Here is a 22798-nt window from a genome sequence, read left to right as displayed (position 1 = left end):
GACAGTTGAAGAGTAATGAAACGTATTTGTAAACAAGGGATGCTCTTTTATTAGCTTGTTCATGTCATGACATCTGCGGCATATAGCAAGCAACAGTTTTTTTATTCTTTTGGTTCTGGCTCTAGTTTTAGAAGAGACGTGTGGTGGGTAATCTCAATAAATTGTTGCATGTTCAGATTCTGTTTTCCAAATGTAAACTCTCTCTCTGCCTTTTTGCATTGTGGCTCATTTGAGAATATTTAGCACTGTCACATTGGCAATCTATGAAATATCCAGTAGACGAAACCTGTACCGAGGCTACCTGGAAATCAGTTTGGACCTTCTGCAAATACTACTCCAGTGTATCAAATATTATCTTTGTAGTTTAGGCTGACAAATCAGGTCTAAGACACCTAGTTAGGCAAGAGCTCTCTGTTCATGCTGTCCTTCCAAAGAATCCTAGAAGTATTTCTTACTATTTAGTTTTTTTATAGACTATATGAATTTCTAGAAGCGCCACTGCTGGAGAAGACAAAACTTACTTCTCTAAAACAGTACTCTTTGGCTGTAGTATCGTCTATATAATCATATCCAGTAAGGGGGAGGGCGATGGATGCGTTTTAAAGACTAATCCTTATAGGTATTGGCAATAGTCAGTGGTGGGAGTTTTTTTTTTTTTTTTTTTTTAACCCTACCTTCCGTGAAAGATTCTTACGATTTGGTCTTCAAAGGTCAGCATTTAATTAAAATAAGTACCTGGGTATTGAAGAGGGATGAAGGCCTGCAGTGTTGACGTATGCCATTTGAGGGTGGTTAAAGACAGGTGATGCTACTGCCATGTTGAAAAATGAATATATAAAATAACCTGAAACGGGGTAGTGGAGAGGCTTGGTAGCTCTTATGAAATGAGCGTGGCTATACTTTTGAGTTCTGCACAATGTTTGCCTAACCAAGGGAAGTCTAAGCAGCTTGTGTGTTCTCTGTCAGAATCTACACCTTACAGAACATTGTAAATGTGGAGAAGCGTCGGGACTCTGCCCGGGGGAACCGCTACTTGATAGAGCTGGAACTTCTGGAGAAAGGCCGCAAGACTGTGCGTCTCTCCGAGTATGTCTACCTCCTGCTGCACCATGGGAAACAGGAGGACAGCGTTGAGGCCACCGAGGAGGACGACCAAGGGATAGGGAGAACGGCGGGCGTACCGACCACTATGGAGTCCCAGCCGGATGACGTCAGCCCCTGGAGCATCGCTTACGGAAAGCCCGTTCTTTGCCAACCCATCAGACTGAGCTGGAGACACGACGTAATGGTGCATTTTGTTATCCCAGGTGAGAGGGGACGAAGGGGGCGGGGGTAGAAAGTGTTGCACTCCTCGTTAGCTACCGGCTTGAAAATCTTTGTTTTGTAGAAAATATTTAATGTATTGGTAGCCAAGTGGCTTACTGAAGAAAGAGGCTTGGCAGAAGTGCTGTTTAGAAATGAAACTCGGTTTGCCAATAGTTTTTTTGCAGTTTTCCAGTGGAGTGTGTGGTTTGGTGTCAGAATATCTGATCTCATAAATAGTGTCCTAAATATTGTGTACTGCAACGATATCACTCCTCTGGAGTTGATAATATATAATCTACACCCAGCTGGACAATAATTTGGTAAATGATGTTTAAGACACAATATTTGTCAGCCGACATTTCTATAAGGGATCTTCTGGGATACAATTGGAGGTGTGCTCAATCACTCCTTTTATCCGTTTGTGGTGTGGCTACCATGTAGTCGTGCTAGTGCCAGGTACCAGCACACAGGACTCGCTGGCTGCTTGGGCAGTGTCTGATAGTGCACAGTGTACTTTGTGGCTTCTTGGGCAGTGCTGTGGCTGTAGGCTCGAGCAAAATGTGACTACATTGTACTCCATGGCTTATTGGCCACTGACTGGAGCGGATTTCCTGGCCTTGGGTGTGCACAATGTGCTTGGTGCTCAAACTTTGCTAAGGGTGTGTACCAGTCCGGACTGGCAGTACCGGGCATTTCCCCGAGAGGCTGGAAGGCTAGGGTGGGTGGCACTTTTCTTACTGGGGCCGGGTTTGCAGCAGTTTTAAAAGCACTGTAGAGTTCCTTGCATACCCATCAGTTTTCAGGTAACAAGAAAAGTGCCAAGATAACCCGGGTGATTAATGTGCCTGCAAGAGAGAGATGGGGTTTTGTCTAGTGGCAGTTTTGGCTCATCCAAGGTAGCACAGAGGGTTAATATGCCTGCTGCAAATAACTTGTGGTATGCGGATCACAGAAGAGTATTTTATGTGCATAGCTCAGTGGGATACTGCTTTTGTCATTGATATCCTTTTGTTAATGTCCAGTTCATAAGTTACAATCATAATCTAGCACAGAGAGCTATATGCTTTGAAAACTAATACACATTCATTTGTAATGAAAAATGTGTTGTAGAATGCACCGTTTTTGCCATTTTCCCCCAAATTTGTTTGGAGGGAAGGACCCACCAAGCCCCATTGTAGTGGTCAGGCTTGCTCGCTTTGCACTCTGTGTAGGCTGGTCCGACAAAGTTTGCCAGTGCTGCTTTGGGTTCCTGGTCCAGACCTGAGTGTGCATATTTTAGTCACTGATTAACCAGTGGCATGTGTTCAGAAATTGAAATTGCAACTCAGTCAGTGTCAAGTACGGGAGCTTCATTGATAATGTTATCACAGTTTGTCAACGTTGGCTGTTTGGTATTTAGTAGAGTACATCTCCTCCAACACTTTCCATTTGCATCCTTTTAGTGAAGAACCAGGCACGGTGGGTGCAGCAGTTCATCACCGATATGGAGGCTTTGTACCGTGACACCGGAGACGAAAACTTCAATGTAATCATGGTGGATTTTGAAAGTGAAGATATTGACGTGGAGAGTGCACTGAAGAAATCCAGACTGCCAGGGTGAGATTTTTTTTTTTTATGTATTGTCATGTGCCACAACCAGGCCAGTGTAAGGTATGCGGGATGGATCTAGTTCCGTGCCAGCATTTCACCTCTTGAATAACTTTTCCTCCCATGGGAGGGCGCCCTAAGAAAAGCAACAGTCTGCCTATTGCTTTTTTTCTCGCTTTGCCCCCACCGAACGATCCTTTGTGTGCCTTTTAAAGGATAATTCAATTGCAACCTGGAAAAAGTAGGTTATTCCTTTTTAGGTTTCGCCTGCACGTACGCTCATGCTTGCAAAATCTTTTGTTGGCAAAAAAACGTAAAAGGGACTTGGAACTAGCCCCTTACTTACCTGAACTTACCATTGGCTTACTCCAACATCGCCCTGATTTCTTTATTTTTTCTTCTGGCATGCCATCTTCTTACTTCACTGACGTCTTTTTTAGGGTCGAGCCTGCGTTGCATGCGCTCGCGCATGTTTATCGCAGCGAGACGCTTTAGTGTTTAGAAAAGGGCTCGGAGCCCTGTCAACGTCACTTCAGTGTTTTTTATTGGTTCGTGGGCTTGCCTAATAAAATCTGCTTGCTTTCATTAGTCGAAGGCACGCATACCTCATGCCTTTTCCGGTGGCTAGCCCTCCTCCAGCGCAGCAACCAAGTACAGAAAACATGCGAGGCTCGCTGTTTTCCATCGGGCTCGTGGACTTCTTTTTCTCTCATTTACGAGCGCGATCTCGCTTGGCAGAAGTCGAGCGCTTTACATAATTAATTTCACTTTTTCGGGTTATGTACATAAATGCACTTTTCCCCGATAGGTGAAAAGTTGGGTTAGGAGTTTACAACGCGGTCAGCTCTAACATGAGCAAACGCGAGACCCGTTGCATTGCAAATGCTTGTTTTCTTTGAAGCCTTCTTCTCTGTCTTCTTTCTTCGTTGCCATCCATGTTCTTTTTTCTTTCTCCATATCGTCTTCTCACGTCTGCACTCTTCTCATGCCTTCTCTCTTCTCCTGACTTCTCTCTTCTTCCGTCTTCTGTCTTCTCACGCCTTCTGTCTTCCTCTGTCTTCTGCTGTCTTCCGTCTTTCCCGCATGCCAATATGTTTTGCCTTTGTCTTTTTTTCTATGTAACTGATTTACAAATATTAGAAAAAGTGTTATAATAATGTATGTTTTTAATTTAATAAAACAAACATTAAAATATCATTTTTCAGATATTTGTAAGTCAGTTATAAAAAAAAAAAAAAGAGAAAGGCGAAACCTATTGGCTTTGCTAATGTTTGTTGTAAAGAGCCGGTTTGCAGTAACGTGCATACTTGGAATGCAATGCAAAGACACATTTAACCAGAAACGAAACACTCATGAAACTAAATGAACTGTGTTTTTCCTTTTGCATACATCTGAGACTTTTTTTTCTCACTACGGGCCGACAGTTCCCGCGAAAGGTCATCCCTTAGTTTTGTGTCAAGATGTTGCATGGTTTAACAACATTGATAGTCACTCAACTAAAACACAGAGGGATGCACTTCTGGTGTCTCCAGATTTTTTTGAGAGTACTGAACTATTTATTTCCGTCGAATAATTGTAACATTAGTTCCCCCAGGGAAAAGATGCTTTGTAAATTCCAGACTTCATAAACTCCATTTTGAGTCCAGCAAATTCTTTCTAAAGTGCACCTGATGTCTCTAGCATCAATAGAGATACAAACCTCTCAGTCCTCTCTGTGTGATGGATACTTATAACCGCAGATTCCTCACAGTAGAATATCCCCACCTGCCAAACTGGAACCCTCCTGCCATGAGTGCCACTGTATGGCTCTGCAGCGAGTCCATACCGCCCAATTAGTGACAGAGTGGAGCCACATATTACTACCACTCCTCCACACTGACATCAGTTCCTTTCTTTCTACACCCTTGAACTCAGATCTGCGCCCAATTTTGTCCGTCTTCCGTTGACACCTGAAAGCTTTTCAGTGTTTTATGGATTAATGTCCCCACCAAAAACAGTAGGGTCCGAGCTGTACTGACGTTGCAGGAAGCAGATGTCAGTCACAGACCTGCACAAGGTGTGCCTTTGGTGTTGGGCTCATACCACAGCTCTAAGTTGTGTGACAAGTGTAACCTCCTGAAACTTAAGGAGATTCTGGACTACATCGTTAAACTTAAAGAGTCTTGGTCAAAGCATCAGTCCTGCACCAGTTACAGGTCGCAAGCCCATTGTCGGTCCTGGTCTCAAGGCTGCTTCTCTGAAAAGTCTACTCCCTGAACAAAATCTTCCACAAAATCAAAGTCTAGGCACAAGTTTTGTGGATCCCCCAAATCAAAGAGCTCACCTGGAAAGATTTCCTTATCTCCAAAGGGATATTGATTATAACATCCTCTTCGTAGAAAAGGAAAACAGAGGTGTTTGCCAATGAGGAGTTGGGCTTCTCTAGATCCAAAGTGTCATGAGCCAGCCAACCTTGCAGCAGTTATTTGTAACTACATCAACCCTAACCCTGTCTCCTGAAAGCAGTACACACTCTCAGCAGTTAGTGTTTTTTATATTAATAGGTTATGTATTAAGTTCAATCTGTACACAAATCTTGATGGGTCAGAATAATAGAAATTATTATAGTGATCACAACAGCAACGTTATAAAGTAAGATGAACATTAGAAAAGGTCACAGCACTTTATAGCGCACATTCTTTCTATCAATGCTAATTGGTCCAGTATCTTCCTAACACCTATATCTTTATTATTATCAGCCTCATGGTTGTGAGATTGGCTGAATGATTATTTCCCCTCTCCACATTATGCCAAGTCTTGTACTGTCCCTGCATATATTTACAAAGCCTTCTGGCATATTTCAGATAACATTTACCCCAAGTCTTCATTTCTTATCTGCCCAAATTCTTAGGTCTCTTTATACCTTTCTCCCCAATAATTTATTGTGGGGACTGGGGATTGTATGCAGGGTCTTCTATCTGCATCATTGAATGAAAAATGCCTCGCTCAGAGACACGCCCAAAAGACAGGCAGATGTACGAAAACATGCTTCCTTCCACATTTGCCGTGTGCCAGCCATATGGCTTTTTAATGCTGCTTACCACACATAGCTCTCATTATAGCAGAATATAAGTTTTATTTTTTCAGCATTTCTATTAGTTTCGCTAATGCCAATCTGATTGTAATATAATATGACAGTCTGGCACACCTTGTTAGGTAGTATCACCATTCAAAGCATTAGTATTTTAGGTGCTGCGCCTCTTGCATACACTCTCTAAAAAGTTATTGCATTCTTGTTTGCCGTAAATTAAGCCTGATTTGGGTGTAACATGAATGAGTCACCATAAAAGCCCTGCCAAATTTGTCACAAGTGTAAGAAGTCTAAGCAGAACTCAACCACATCCCGTCATTTTGTCTAGCTAGCAGGTGCAAAAGTGTCAATATAAAGATTGCACTCCTCCAGTGTCTCCCGAGTCCAGACTGATCCTGCAATTGGTCACCCAAGGTTTCCTGGGCTGTAGTTGACTCTGCAGCAAATAGCGGTCTTTAAGGCCATGCTGCAGATTTGTGGTGTTATTCTGGCTCCCTGTGGTGCACATTCAGGCCCCACAGAGCCTCTGGGATTACCACTCAGCTAGAGGGTCAGCGTCTAATGCCAGCAGCACTCCCAGGGCCCGCCATTGGGCTCTATAGCCACTCATTGACTTCTCATTGACCACTCATTGACTTCTACTCCTGCGTCAAGGTTCACAACAGTTCTTTTTGTACCTGCACCTACATCGACTCTGCTAGCACTGCTTGATGATCTGGTCATGACACTGGTCTCTGATACAGAACCAACATTGACCTGCTCCAGACCTATGACATTCCTTGAAATCACAAAAGCGCAGCTTTGGCTTCCAATCCAAGACCCCTGCTGTGATATCCGTATCCCTAGCTTATTTTTAATTTGTTTAATTTGTTGCCCCAACAATTTTTTAAGGTGGGCAAGGGGAGGTGGTTGCCCCATGGGATCTGCACGCCCCCCCCCCCATATCTTAATTAAATGTAGCCCCGGAGCGGTGGTGGGGCCTGGGGTGGGTTCCACGTGGCACTCCCTAAATAAAATTCTTATGTAGCCTCGGAGGTGGTGGTCCTCGGGGCACCTCCTGTGACCCCGTATATTTATTAAATAAATGAAGTTGCAGTCCCTGGGAGGGATCAATGTGGCCCGAGGATCTGGTGGTCCCTGGAGCCCACATGACCCAATATATTTATTAAATGAGGTTGTGGTTTTGGGAGGGAGGGGCAGGAGAGATCCATGCGGACCCCCTAAAACATTTTCTTATGTAGGTCCAGGGAGGCGGTGGTCCCCAGGGCTTTTAAAAGCCCTAGGAGAGGGGCCCCATGCACCCCCTCCTTATTTAATATATTGCTGATGCCCCAGGGACCTGTCCCACCCAGGGACAAAATTAATGAGAAGCACAGGAGGCCATGCTGTTTTAAAAAAAAAAATGTGTGGATCCACCTGAGGATTTTGCTGAACTTAGGAAAAAAAAACACTTTTTGGCCCTGGCGGATCCCAGGGAGAAGTCCAGGCGCAAGGCAAGGGTATTTGTACACAGCCCCCTTTTCTTTTTTTTGTGTTTGGCAAAGGCTGTGCATGGGACTGCGTTTGGTGCTTTTAAGGGGTTGGCCGCAGGGGCTGGTCACAGGACTGGCCCTGCAGCAAACCTCTGCCGCACACAGCCAAAGATCGTGCATGGTGTGGGGTTGGTTGCTTATTGTGGGTTCACTGCCGGGCCTGGCTGCAGGCAGGCACTGCTAATTACTTCACATATTACAACACTCATAACATCATTGATAACATCAATGTAATTTTTTCAGTAGAGTTACTGAGGAGAAAACTTGTATGGCGGAGGCGCGAGTTATACTTACCTTAGGGCACGAGGAATAGTTACTTCAGCTGACCGTAACTGCAACTGTTGAATTTCTAGGATTTTGGCCAGGTAAATTCAGAACTTAACTAAATGTTCCTCTAACCTTTGTTTTTTTTTTTTAAGTGAATTTCTGTTTTTTTAAAATTCAATTTCTTAACTATTTTGTCAGTGTAACCTTTGGTTTTTTATCTGACTATGCCACGTACGCGCTCATTATTCTAATGAGACTACTGGATTTGAGCGGCAGAATCGCCTGCGGTGTGGGAGACTGAGTCTAACCCAGTAGAGGTGACACCTGTCGCCCCAGTCTGGGTTTTGCTCCGGCTAATTAGCAGTGCCTCATCTCTACCCAAGAGCAGGGATGATTGGGCAGCCTAGCGCATGACACAATTGATTCCTCAGGGAGATAGTGGTCACTCAGATCTCATCCGTTCCTCTGTTACATTGGTCTCACATATACAATGACAGACAGAGGCAGTGTATGTTTCAATAAGGTTTAATGAAGCAACTGCATCTTAGATAATAAGGCATGTACTGCAATAACTAGTACGATAAAGCGTGACAGGATTAAAATTGTGACTTGGAAAGTAAAGCATAGAAATAACACTACCATGTTGTCACTAAAGTCAATATACTAATTCTTACCTAGGCTATATTAGAGCACAGCATGTTAAGCTCTAGTTCTGCGCTTGAGGTTCCCCTGGGAAGACATCATCCCCCATACCTGAGCAAAGGCCTGAAGTCTGCACAAGCAGCTGTAGCAAATCGTTCAGCAATCAGCATACAGCCGTGATCATCTGGCTGGAATCTTCCTCTAACGTGTATGGGACAGTGAAGTGTTTTCATAATCAAACAGCTGATGTTCCGAGAAAATGTCCGTACGTGAGGATGTGTATATTTCTATGCATACCAGAGATAAAGCGTTACCACGTTTTTCTGGCAACCTATCTCACTGCAGCCTTGAGAGAAGCACAGAGTGAACTAGAATGTCTTGTTTAAGAACGTAGTGCTGGCCTAAGCAAAGAACAGCTAGATAGAGAGAAATAAAACAAGACCACAAATGTGGCTATTGTTAAAATAATGAACAAAGCTGAATGAAATACATCTAGGTTAAAGTGCACAGCGGCAGGCCTGGTGTGCTTAAATAGCGTGCATGGAGCCATAACAAAATGGCCACACAACAACTATATATCTGTGTGTGTATATATGTGTGTGTGTATATATATATATATATATATATATATATCACAATGATAGCCAGTAGGTAGTAGGCACGAAATTTTCAAAGCTAGTTTGCCACTCCCTTTAGCTACTGTGTCGAAAGTCTAAGGGTGATTCGTTAAGCGGGGGCTGAGAAAAGGGAGGGTCCCAAAAAGCTTTTCTCCTTGCATTGTCTATGTGGATTTTGCATTTTGTGAACACGACTAAAGCCCAAACAGCTGAATAGATTTACACCAAATTTGACAAAAAGCTAGATCTTAGACCAGATAGATCTCCTGTTGTTGTTTTGGTGCAAATCTGTTCAGTAGTTTTGGAGTTATTAAAGAAATAAAAATGTATATATCTAGGGATGCGTATCAGAAGCCTAATGGGGAGAAAAAAAACACTCACACACCATACGTTGGAGTTTGATACATGAGGGAGGCACATCACTGGTGGTAGTACCGTATGGTATTGATATATTACTTTATGCTTAAAAAAAAAATAAAGAAATTCACAGCAAAAAAATACAAAGGTTACTTCGACGTTATAGTTAGGTGTACGGTTTACCCACACAAAACAATAGAAATTCATCAGTTATAGTTATACTTATAGCTACACTTAGGTTAAGAAACTATAATTCGTAGCCTAAAGTAGTCAGCTATAACTGCTGAATCTCTATGGTTTTGTGTGGGTAACATGTGCACTTAACTATAACGTCCCTGTAACCTTTTTTTTTCAGTGAATATAGTGTGTGTGTGTGTGTGTGTGTATATATGTATGTGTGTATATATATATATATATATATATATATATATATATATATATATATATATATAAATAAACCTACTGGTGGTCGCAAGTAGGTAGTTGTAGTTAGGACCATTCTTCCATAGAAAAAGCGTGTTTTGACCTGCCTATACCTCATGGTTTTCCCATGTTAATTCCCATAGGACCTTTAAACATGACTACAGCCTTAACCACTGGACGGAATTGCACCAAATTTGGCAGAAAGCTAGCTTTCGGTACGCAGATTATTTGGTGTAGATCTGTTCAGTAGTTCAAGAGCAATTAAAGGAAAAATACATTTGTATTTCTAGGGTCGCGGATCCTCACCGGCGACTTTGCGAATAATGATGAGCTCTTGCAGGGAAATGCACAGCTCTGATTGGCTGCCAACACTTCAATAAGGAAGTGTTGGCAACCATCCTTAATCTCGTCTTCAGTAGAGTGCCAACAAAAAATACTAAGAAAAAGGAAAAGGGGCTAGGGTAGCCCTTTGGCTCTGGTGTTCGGGTCTCAGAAGGACCCTGCCAGAGCAAAAAAGATTTAAAAAAAAAAAAGAAATTGTCATGAATTCACAGCAAATCTGAATTTGCATACATATTTTTTCTTCTTTTTTAATGCCCAAACTCCTGTGCTTGTGTTTATTTATTGCCCCTGGTGGGCCAGGGCCCGGGGGCATGTAAAAATAAATAAGGAGGGAGGTGCACAGGGACCCCCTCCTGGGCTTATTGTTGCCTCAGGGAGCACCATCTCCCTGGGGCTTTAATGAAAAGTAATGTGGGTGGCCCGCCACCTCCCCATGGCTTTAATGAAATGTGATGTGGGGAGCTGCACGGCCCCCCTCAAGGAGCCATTGATGGCCTTGGGTATCGCCACCTCCCAGGGCCAGCTCCTATTTAAAGTAGCTCCCTAATTGAGGGAGCAGTTCCGGCTCCCACAGGATGTGGGGAGCCAGCTAGGACTGCAGTGGTGTTCATGCTCCTTCCGTGGTCCTGTCACACTCTCTCCCATAATGGGATGAAAGAGAGAGAGATTGTCATTGCAATGGGTCTCTTCATACAATGACTTCAATGAGTAAGACTAACCAGACTAACCAGATGTTTGGTACGAATGTTCTAGTTACGTTTGGATGCAGAGCAGAATAAAGGCACCTCTGGCCTAATGATCAAGGTCTTGTGTTGTCACTCAGTAGGCTGAATGTTCAAATCCTACTATCGCTTGGCAGTGTGTTTGTTTATTTACTAGTGTTTTGACTGTTAAACCTTCCTAGTGATAGAACATTCACGTTTCTTTCCAATCGCATGCATGGGTTGATAGTCGTAGGTATGTCTGGAAGCATCACAGTAAGGAGTCACCTATGACCTAAAGGTAAGGTCACAGACCCTCACACTAAAAGTTGAGGGTTATACTCTAGGTGTGCTCGTGGTTGTTTTCCTTCTTTAATTTCTTTTAAACTTCAAAAGTTTAAGGTTCATACTGAAAGGTCATCTCACTCTTTTTAATTGACAAATACATTTTTCTTTTCAAGTTTTCAAGAAATATCTCATTCTAAGTATATCATTCATCAAAGCCTAAAAAACTCTCCATCTCTCTCCCTCTTTCTCTCTCTCACTTTCAATATTACTCCTACTCACACTCCCACTCAGACCCTTATGCCCTCTCACAGACCCAGACACTTGTGCACTCACTCACAGACCCATTCAGACCATTGTCCACACACTCACAGCTGCACTCAGACCCTCACGCCCACTCTCACAGCCAGATACACCCTTTCACACCTATTCTGACACCCAGAGAGACAGGCCGCGGGCAACTCCCACTGTGCAAGGCCAAAGGCCGTGCGCAGCGTGGGGTTGGGTGGTGAGGGTAGTTGGCCGCAGTGTCTGGCTGCATGCGTGGCCCTTCGGCCAGCCCCCGCTGTGCATGGCCTGCGATCAACTACAGCCATGCACGGCTCTTGGCTGTGTGCAGTGGTGGTTGGATTGATGTATAGTAATGAAAATTACTGTATGGTAAAAAAAAAAAACATAGAAATTCACTGAAAAAACCAAGGGTTACAGGGACAGTATAGTTAGGCTCTCATTTTAAACGTACAAAACCATAGAAATTCACCTGTTATAGTTAGTTATCTCAAGTAACTATAACTTGTGCTCTACGGTAACTATAACTCGCGCCCTCAACATGCACTGCTAATTGCCCCACCAATTACGGCACTCAGGCATCTTTGATACATCATTGATAATGTCAATATAATATTTGCAGTAACATTTTTGACGAACAAACTGCGAATGGTAGGGGCGTGAGTTACAGTTACCTTAGGGCACGAGTTATAGTTACTTGAGATATTTATAACAGTGAATTTCTGTGGTTTTGTACACTTAAAATGTGAGCCTAACTATAACATCCCTGTAACCTTTGGTTTAAGTAAATTTATATGTTTTTTTAATTCTATTTCCTAACCATAACCTTCCTGTAAGCTTTGTTTTTGTTTTTTGAGTAAAAAAAAAATAAAAAAATAAAAATATATATATATATATATATATATATATTTATGTATGTGTGTGTCTTTCTTTGTGTGTGTGTGTGTGTGTGTGCGTGTATATATATACACCCAGTGGTGGTCGCCACTAGTTAGTTATAGTTAGGATTGTGTTTTCATAGGAAATGCATTTTTTGTATTGCTAATAGCTTTTGCCCTGTTTGACAAATCTCTTCAGAAGTGCTGCTTTTTTACTACTTTGTGCATGGACATTTTCAGGGTAATTCGTCAAGTGTGGCCAAGAGAAAGAGGAGGCCCCAAAACGCATTTTTCCCAACACTACAACCCAAACCGAATTTATGCCAAATTTGGAAGAAAGCTAGATCTTGGTCCAGAAAGAGTGCTATTTATTTTTTGTATATAGGTTCAGTAGTTTTGGAGAAATTAAGGTTAACAAAATGTATATATAGCATGCCTCTGAGGTTCCGTGGAGCCGACAGATCTCAAAAGTGAGATCTGATTGGCACCCATCACCTCAACCAGGAAGTGATGGCAGCCATCTTAGGGCTTGGGACTCAGTCCTGATTCCTAAACAAAATGTTAAAAAGAAGACATAAGGGGCAGGGAAGGGATACTATGACCTCCTAGGCATGGTGGTTGGTCCCGGAGGGCTTTCCTGTTGCCACAAATTTCCTGAGAATCCGCAAGTCTCTGGCAAACAAAGAACAGTGCAGGCTCAAGCACTTCTTTTGTAATCCCCCAGGGGTGGATCTGGGCACGGGGGAAGATGGATGTTTATTACTTTGGAGAGGGGGAAGACCAGGCCCTGCAGGCCCTGTGTTAAATGGTGTGATGGTCATTCTTTAAAAGCTAATTTGTCTGATATTTTGCCCTCTTTTTAGCCCAACTGGGCTGTGCAGTTGCCACATTTAATGGTGATTTCTTAACCCTTTCACTTTTATCAGTTTGCCAGATCAACCTTCCATCTTTAACTCTTCTATAGTTTTAAGATTCATTAAATGACTTACTAATAAATATACTCCCACTCCCTTTATGCCTCAGTGTGATCCTAATTTAGTTCTGATATATCTAATGTGTTCCCCATTTGAACCCCTTCACAGTTGACCTTTGCAGCTGTTAACATTTTAAGCTATTTTTGTTATTCCAATAACATTTGCAAGGCGAGTTAGTGAGTTTCAAGTTGTGAGAGTGAAATCTACTTTTACCACATTCATTCATGCCAAGTTGGTGGTGAGAACCATGGCTGCTTTTCTACCAAAAGTGGTCCCTCCCTGCCATTTGCATCAGTTCATCACACTTTACACATTCTTTCCCCCTCTACATCCATCCATATCCAACCAAGGAAGAGGAAAGACTTCATTGACTAGACCCCAAGGCATGAGGCTCTAGTAGGGTGAGTAGGAAGCTTCTTGTATGCCTCACCGTAGCAGATCTTGATGCCTCCTGAAGGTATTCGTGCTCACTCTACTACAGATAAAACTTCTAGCCTTGGCTAGAGGAGTCCCTGTGACAGATATTTGTAAGGTAGAGACTTGGACCTCCCTTCACACTTTTGTGAAACATTATTGTTTGGATTCCGAAGTGAGGATGGGCAGTCACTTTGCTTATTCTTTTTTGCAGAATTTTTCGGTGTAGACAGGCATGCAACCACCTCAGGGTGTGGGACTACTTGGGGACTCAATTGAAAAGGTGAAGAATACGCAGTTAGATGTATCCATCAGACGAACAAGTTCATTACCTTCTGTGATGCTCTTTCTGGTGGACACACTATCTTTCATTTTAATAGTAAAAAAAAACAAAAACTGCCCTACAGTTTTAATGTTAGTTCTCTCCTTTCGAATCGAAGGCATGTAAAACAATTGATGGACATTAACAGCACTTTGATGGGACCCTTTATGGCTCGAGTGACATCATGTGGTGTTGCTTGCGGAGCCATGTTGAAGCAAGTGGCCCCTTTCGGCATGGGGCATCTATCGAAAAGTTTCCATTCCAAGCTGGGACATTGGATTTTCAGAGGGTGAGGAATCTGCAGGTAGATACTGTATCTCCCAGAAAAAACATTTCCGGAGGTAAGTAACTTTTACATCCCCCCACCCTTATCATTTTGAGTTTATTATTTTACAAGGTTTTTAGTAACCACTTCTTTTCTTTACAATTTGGATCCATAAGACTTGGTAGGTGGCTCACAGCAGGGACTGCTTCACTGAAGTGCTACCTGAATGAATTTGTGTAAAGTTAGATGCTTATTGGTGCCTATCTGACCTTACACAAACTGTTGGAAATGACCTTCTCTACACAGTCACCCCCAAACTTTTTGCCTTTCTCCTCCTACTTTTTGCTGGATTTTAGCTTGTTGGCTTTAGTACTCTGCATTTTACCACTGCTAACCAGTGCTAACGTGCTTGTGCTTACTCCCCTAAACATACAGCTGATTGGCATATTTAATTTACCCTTGTAGAGTGGTATGTCATATACCCAAGGCCTGTAAATTAAGTGCTGCCTGTGGGCCTGCAGCACTTATTGTGCCACCCACTTAAGTAGCACCTTAAAACTTGTCCCAGGCCTGCCACTGGCGCCTCAAGGCAGTGTCCCACTGCCATGTCGATTTGACATTTAAAACCCCTTGCCAAGCCTTAAGCTCCTCTTTTCTTACACATTAGTCACCCCTATGGTGGGCCCTAGGTAGCCAACTGGGCAGAGTGATGTGTAATTAAAAGGTAGGGCATGTATTTTTTAGTTGTACATATCCTAGTAGTTAAAAAAAAAAAAAAAAAATCACTACTGAAGCCTACCACCCCCAAGGGTGACATTAAGGATTCCTTATTAAAATGAATAAATTGTAATTCCCAAACCAGAGGTGGTATATATTTAATGTTTGTTATCTATGAATGTGTAATAATAAACCCTCTTTAATGGTAAAGTCGGATTTATTATTAAAGTTTAAAAATGCCACTTTTAGAAAGTTGGCATTTTCCTGCCCTTAGACCCCTTGCATGCAGTCTACCTAGGTCATATGACTGGGTGGAACTGACAGCTGGGCCTCTGTGGATTCACTCCAGACAGTCATACAATGGTGGGATTAACAAGTACTGAAAGGCATTTCCACTGGCAGGATGGGGATGGGATGGAGGGAGCTGTGCAGAGCCTCACTCATATATGAATGGGCTGAGCCCTGCTGCCACACAATAGGCTTAACAACCCTGCATTGTCAGTGCAGCCAGCTAGGAGCCAGGGCAGGGGAGGCAGGAAATTCCTGGAACTCAGAGAACTCTTCTGGAAACGTCTCCCAACTTCTAGAAGCAGGACACCAGGGTTTAAAAATAGGGCTCCCAGACCTGCTGCTCAGTTCCGTAGTAGACCTGCGGAAGGACACTTGGAGGACTTCCTGCTGCTGTGACCTGCTGTGCACTCTTTCAGACTGCTGCTGTACCTTGAAGGACTGCTTTGCTGCCTGAAGCCTGCTTGAACCTTCAGTGGCCAGCCCTGTTGCAGAGCCCTGCATATCCACCTGACCCAGGACTTCAGAAGTGACTCCAAGGGCTATTTCAGCTAGTCTCCTTTTCTGAGCTACTGGGATATAACATGCTCCCACCATCTTAAACCTGCTCCTGGACCCCGCTTTGTGAGTCTTGGACCTCCAAGAGGTCTGTATCCACCCCTGGACCATTGGTTGTGGTGTTAAAGGTTCCCAGATGTCCAATCTTCGAGGAGACTGGGACCAGCCTTCTCGTCTGTCTGCCCGAGGTGCATCGCCAGTGGAGTTGACTTCACGGCTTTTCCTGCTATGTTCTTCACCGCAGCAGCAAACCCTCTTCAGTGGCTTTTCGCAAAAGGGGTACCCGACCCTGTGAAACTATATTCGGCTACAGGCTTCTGCCTTGTCTCACTGGAAATTTTGGACTTTCATCCTGATGACTAAGTCCAAAGGTAAAAATTGTTACTGCGGCTTTACTCCATGGCTACCCAACGATGTTGCTCCCTCCTCGGAAACTCGTGCAGCCTTGTACCGCTGAACTTCTACCTTCTCAGAGACTTTTTCTTCAAAAATGTTCTAAGTCCAAAGGTAAGCGCTGCCCGGGCCCAATCCACTTCCTGTATCCGACCTGCGCTCCATAGCGGTTAGGCTTAACTTTTGATTTTGCCCCGGTCTAGCACTACCAGATGTCCCCGGTTGGCACTGTTTGTTTTTAAGCATTATTTTACACTTAAAACTTTAAAAAGTCATAACTCCTTTTGTACTAATTGGGTTTTGATGGTTTTGGTGTCAAATAATTTATTAAAATGTTCTCTATTTTTTAATTGATATGGGATTTTTATTTTCACTGTGTGCTGTTTGTGTAGGGCAGAAATACTTAACACATTGCCTCTAAATTTAGCCTGACTGCTTTTTGTGCCAAGTTATCCTGGTCTAAGCACAGGTTAAAATAGTGACATTTTGTGGTTCACTCTGTAAGGCTTCATGGCTGTTGCTTGACCAGGGATCACACCCCTGTCAACCAACAAACCAATTTCTCACACAAACACATTCCATTAGCACTGAAATGGTCCCACACCTGGGCCTGCCCTGAGCACCCATGGAGGTCTTACAATAGAGTTTACCCTATATTCTTCCTTTAAGTGGGGTTTTCTCCTACAGATCAGGAGGTCCTTTTACTGTAACTAATCCAAAGGTGCTGCCAACACCATACTCCTTCCCTGGCCACACACACTCACAAACTCCTTTGCTTTGTATTTCATGAGAAAGCAAATGGGTGTTGCTTCCTTAAACATTCTTCCAGTGTTTACCATAGACAGCACTAGTGGCTCATGAATTGGAGATGGAACAGCAGATTTTGGCAATGATGTTTCAGCAAGGGACCCAGAAATGCATACTTTTGCAATAAAAGTGCATACAATCAACCTTTTTACTTCCGAATTTTCAAAGAAAGGGTCCTTTTTCAAGGCTGTTATCACAGATTGGATAAGAACGTTTCTTTTTAATTTTTCCTTCTATACCTATCATGTGGTTGCACATTCACAGAAGAGAAATGATCAATGATACTGATCTTAGCAACGTGTGCTAGACCAGTCTGGTTCTCTTTGCTTTGAGAAAAGCTCAGGATTCTACATGAGTTTGTTGCAAATTGGAAAGAACTCTTGGTGAAATCTCGGAGCAAGGTATGACAATGCAACCCATTCTTGCTGTGTTTAGCAGTGTGTGTTATGGGATAATAGCTTTTTACTTTTCACCCTGGATGAAGAATACACACTTTCTTAAATGGAGACTCCAGGGCAGATGTAGGTAGGTAAAATTTTGCGAATCGGAAATAGCGACTCCATGCGAATCGCTATTTCCGACTCGCAAAACCAAATGCAAGAAAGACTCGCAATACCAATTTGCGAGTCGCAGAGGTGTTGCACCGCATTTTGTGACCTTCGCTTTTAGCGAGGTCGCAATTTGCGACTTCGCTAAAAGCGAGATCGCAATTTGCAAGAAGGGTGTCGCAAATTTCGACTGACTCGCAAATTGCCTGCAGGTGCACCACAACAGTTGGGAAACGCACTTCCTGGCTCTTGGTGATGACATCAGAACCAGGAAGTCATCAAATAGACCTGGGAGGAGGGAGGACCACTCCCATTTCAAACTGCTGAGCCACACCCAGGGGAGAGGAGCTGCAGCAACCATGGAGGAGACAGGCAGTGCTGGCAGAAGGAGGAAAATAATTTTTTCTGACAAGGAGTTGGAGGTGCTGACATAAGAATGCTGCCTGCACCATGATGAACTTTTCGGAAAGGCAGCAATGAGTGTCCCAGACACTCAGAAGAAAAGATTATGCCTGCAGATACAGGAAAAAATCAATGCCATAGGGTAAGCCACTGCACCCTCGAGGAAATCCACAAAAGGTGGTACGACCTGCGCTCCAGGACCAAGGAGAGGGTTGCAGAGTGCATGAGGGAGATGAGGGGCACCAGAGGAGGCCCATCCACCGTGCCTCCACCCACAGCCCTGGAAAGCATGGTGGAGCAGACACTGGAGCCAGAGGCCGTACTGGGCATGGGAGAACTGGACAGTTCAGCGCCTGGGACATCAAAAAGTGAGTACCATGAGATGTGCTATGACACCCACAAATGCAGTATTCACACTATCCCAGTACACAGCAGCAGGCACCACCAGACTAGCTCCATTCCAGTCTAGCAACCTCTAGAATAGCGCATTATGGGCAATGTAGTACAGTAGTCCAAATATAGGCAAATGTTTATTATGAGGCATAAAACAGATGTGCGAGACTGACAGCGTATCCCCTATGTCCCACAGGTCTCCCACAAGACACCCCCAGCAGCGACATAAGGCAGGGAGAGGAACATGGGTCAGACCCACTGCAGGAGGCTGCCAGTGACATAGCAGGGCCCAGCAGAACACCACCAGGGTCCATGGAAGATCCAACACAGGACATGGGGGCAGCAGAAATAGCACCAGGGCCCAGCCCACAGAGAGGCGCACAGAGCCACAAGCCGGAGCAAGGCGCAGACGCCGGCGCAGAGTTCAGTCGTGCCCGAGGATGATGTAGGAGAAGCAGAGTTTGCGGGCTTGGAGGCATCGCTCATTCAGGGTCAGCACCTGCAAAATAGACAATTAAGGTCCATCAACAGAAACCTGAACAGACTGCAGACCACAATGACACATGGGATGGCGAATGTGGACAGTCAGTTCAACCACATGAACCAACATCTGGGGAACTTAACACAAGCCATCGAACATTTGGTGACTGAGCTTGTGGCAGACAGAGCACAGGCAAGGTGCAGGGAGTTCCACACTGCCACACGCTTTGACAGACTGGCAGCATCTATTGGGCGTCTTGCCACAAATACAACATGCCTGTCAAGGCGTACAGTGAGCCTCCAGGTGGAACTTGGGCATTTCGCAGGGGATGTGGTGCGAGGACTTGGCCACATCAGCCATGCGGTGGACCTTATGGAGAGCAGGCAGTCTGCAAGGGGCACAGGGGAGACCCCGCAGGACAGCGAGGAGGGGTCTACCATAAGTAGTGTTTCTGCCAGCGAGTCCCGTGTGCTGCGGAGTAGCAGTGCACGGCAGGGGTCAGGGGACTCACCAGGAATGAGCCATGGTGGTCGCAAAAGGAGGAGGGTGTGAACCACCAAACTGTCCTGTGAATAAGGCACATGAATTTAATGTGTCTTAAATGACATTTAACAAATCATGACTGTGACATACAGCAATATTCTATCTTTGACATAGTTTAGAAATAAAAAGGTTTTGTTTGTTTCACTACATAACTGGGCTATGTGTGTCTGATATTAGTGAGTGTGGTGACGGTTGCCACATACCTGCCAAAGTACTGGGTTGCAATGTGGTTCCGTCTCTGTCTGCCCTCATTTGCGATGCTTCTATCCCCAGGCTGTCGTCGTGGTAGCTCTTGCTCCTCATCCTCCGTGTCTGTGTCTTCAGGGGTGAGATGTAGCCCACGTCTGGTGGCAATGTTGTGTAGGATGGCACAGGTGGCAACTATCTTGCATGCTGTTTCTGGGGCATACTGGAGTGCACCTCCACTTTTGTGGAGGCATCTGAATCTTGCCTTTAACAAGCCAAAGGTCCTCTCCACGACAGTTCTGGTCTGCCGATGTGCACTGTTATCGCCTCTCGTTCTGATTGGCAGGTGTTAGGTACGGGGTGAGTATCCATGGTCTCCGGGCATATGCACTGTCACCTGTTTGACAAAAAAGGCAAATTTAGCCGGGCATCACAGGGTTACACAGTGGCCTGTATGTATGACTTCAGGGTGTAGTCAGCAATACCTAATAGATATCCGTCTCCAAACTCCCCATGTTCTAGGCGTTGGTGTATCCCACTGTGCCTGAAAATGTATGAGTCATGTGTACTCCCTGGATATTTAGCTACAATGTCAGTAATGACATTATGGGCGTCACATACCACCTGGATGTTTAGTGAGTGGGTACATTTCCTATTGCAAAACACATATTCCAGATTTGCAGGTGGGCAAATTTGTATATGTGTCCCGTCCACACACCCTATTACATGGGGGAAGTTGGCAATTCTGTAGAAGTCCAACTTGGTGCTGTTGATTTCTGCCTCGTTCCTGGCTAGGTATATATATCTGGACGTGTGTGAGTATGGCATCTAGGAAAGATCTGAAGAATCGTGAGAGTGCACTTTGGGATACCCCACCTGCCACAGCAATCACCCCCTGATAGCTACCTGAGACCAAGAGGTGCAGTGAGCATAGCACTTGCACATGTGTAGGGCTGGCGCTGCCGCGCATTGTCTGTCGTTCAAGCTGATGATTCAGTAGTTCAATTAATTCTAAGATTGCAGCACTGCTGAGTCTATATTTGTCATATATCTCCTCCTCAGTTTGGAATAGTGTCTGCCTGGCTCGATATATCCTCTCCTGTCTCTGCCTCCTCCTCCTCTGCTGGGCGGCCTGGACTCTCCTCCTCCATGCTATCACGTACAGTTCAGCCATTTTGAGTCACCCAGATGCCTTCTGGGTCTCCTTTTATACTTTGGTTCTGTTTACCACCTGCTCTGAATCAGCGGTAATCTGGATGTGCAAAATGCATTTTGCGACTAGTCTCAATTTGCGACTGGATTTTGCATATGATTTGTGACTCGCAAATTGCGACTTCCTATTTGTGGATCGCAAAATCAGGTCGCAATTTTTGCGAGTCGGTAATGGGTCGCATCGCTATTTCCATTTCGGAAATGGGATTTTTGCATCCCATTTCAGATTTTGCGACGTCGCAAATAGCGAATTGGGCCATTTGCGACTTGCAAAACTTTGCTACATCTGGCCCTAACGTACTTAATTTGAGCTGATGGATGCAGTTGAGGGCCACTGAGGTTTGAGGGTACTCATTTTTGGGCTTGACACTTACTTTTCCTCATCAGACTTTGACCCAGAGCAAGAGAGAGAATAACACAAAAGGAGAAAAGTAGAAGAGAAAGATGGAAAAACAGTAACAAAAGGGAGAAAGCAGAGACAAAAAAGAACATGCAAGAGTGAAATAGAGGGACAGGGAGTGTATGGTGAAAGGAAGAGGCATAATGTGGAATCAAGGCTATGTAGTCTTGGTATTTGGCAATCCCGAAATTATTTAACATCAGCTGCTGGTTTCTGAGAAAAACGTTTGGCATTTATTATTTTACAAGCTAAGCACTGGGCACTAATAACTTCCCACAAGACAAGTATAAAAATAAATAGAGGAGATTGTGCGCGTGGTAATAAAGTAATACTATGCCCCAGGTAAATTCATGGCCATCCCTGAAGTTAGTTAGTTAGTCCCCTGTCCATGTCCCTAGGGGATGTCCTGATATTAAATTGGATGGAAGTATTCCTGTATGCCCTTCCTCTGGCAATAAATAAATTGCCATAGCCCACAATGCTTGGTCGTTCTAGCAGTTCCAGCTTCAGCATAACATCTTTAAGTTTGGTTCTCAGGCTAGCTCAATCTTGTTCAGAAGAACCAAATCCCGGATGCCTTCTGTCTATAGAGGGACGACGAGTACTGCACCCATTCTGCGATTGATCAGTTGGAGTGAATGGTTCCTAGGAAGTCTGTCTTTTCACACCATTCTCACTGAGTTAATCCTTGCAGACAGGAAATAATTAAGCCTACCCCTTTTTCTCAGTAAAATTCTGCATGACTGTTAGACTTTGGTTCGCAATCAGGTTACTCCCTGCCTAAGCAAGTCACTCTAGTCAGGGTAAAGGAGAATCCCCCTCAGTTAACCCCCACTCACCTCCTTGGTAGGTTGGCACGAGCAGGCAGGTTTAACTTCAGAAGCAATGTGTAAAGTATTTGTACCAACACACACAGTAATACAGTGAACCACTACAAAATGACACAACACAGGTTTAGAAAAATAGGTAATATTTATCTAAACAAAACAAGACCAGAACAACAAAACATACTCAAGTCAAGATATGAATTTTCAAAAGCATAAGAGTCTTATTCATTAGAAAACAGTGAGAATGCGGTTGTTACACAAAGTACCTGGTTAGTGTAAAAAATAACGCCGCACAGGTGAGCATGCGTCAGAAAAAGATAGTGAGGCTGTGCGTCATTTTTTTCTCCTGTCTGGTCGGTGATGTGTCGTTTTTCTCCCTCGCAAGAGAGCGATGCATCGATTTCGGGATGGGGCACCTCGGATCTGCGCAGAGTTGGGTTGACTTGGACGCCCAGGGACATGGAAAATCCAGTCGCACAGTGTTAGAAAACCACGCTGCGCGGGGTTTGCGTCGTTAGCAGCCTCCGTAAGTGGGTTTAGTGTGTCGGTCCTACATCCGCGGTGCGTCGATCCCCCAGCCGCAATGCAGGTGGAGCGTCAATTTCAGCCACAAAGCCGGTGGCGCGTCATTTACCAGCCTCGTTGCGAACAGTGCATTGTAAATTTCCCCACATGGCGTTCTGTGCGTGGATTTTCGGTTCTTGTCTGCAAGCTTCACCTCTCAAGAGCCCAGGGACTGGCTAGAGCACCACTTGGCAGGGCAGGAGTCTCAGC

General features: G+C 44.3%; 1 protein-coding gene and 1 long non-coding RNA gene across 3 annotated transcripts in view; one reads left to right on the top strand and one right to left on the bottom strand.

Moving 5' to 3' along the window:
- Positions 1–22798, top strand: part of B4GALNT4 (beta-1,4-N-acetyl-galactosaminyltransferase 4) — a 701168-nt gene that overhangs the window by 583934 nt on the left and 94436 nt on the right. For both annotated transcript variants that reach the window (XM_069223201.1, XM_069223202.1), the window contains exons 15-16: positions 967–1307; positions 2748–2901. In XM_069223201.1, the coding sequence (XP_069079302.1) occupies positions 967–1307; positions 2748–2901 (495 nt within the window). The remainder of the gene's footprint in view (positions 1–966; positions 1308–2747; positions 2902–22798) is intronic.
- Positions 18573–22798, bottom strand: part of LOC138284437 (uncharacterized) — a 195516-nt gene continuing 191290 nt past the window's right edge. The window contains exons 3-4 of the long non-coding RNA XR_011201394.1: positions 19603–19982; positions 18573–18874 (exon numbers count right to left, since the gene is read on the bottom strand). This is a non-coding gene — a long non-coding RNA (uncharacterized lncRNA). The remainder of the gene's footprint in view (positions 18875–19602; positions 19983–22798) is intronic.

This window comes from Pleurodeles waltl, chromosome 3_1 (assembly GCF_031143425.1).
Source record: "Pleurodeles waltl isolate 20211129_DDA chromosome 3_1, aPleWal1.hap1.20221129, whole genome shotgun sequence".
Lineage (NCBI taxonomy): Eukaryota > Metazoa > Chordata > Amphibia > Caudata > Salamandridae > Pleurodeles > Pleurodeles waltl.
Note: the sequence above shows the minus strand (reverse complement) of the source record. Positions and strands in the feature narration are given on the sequence as shown.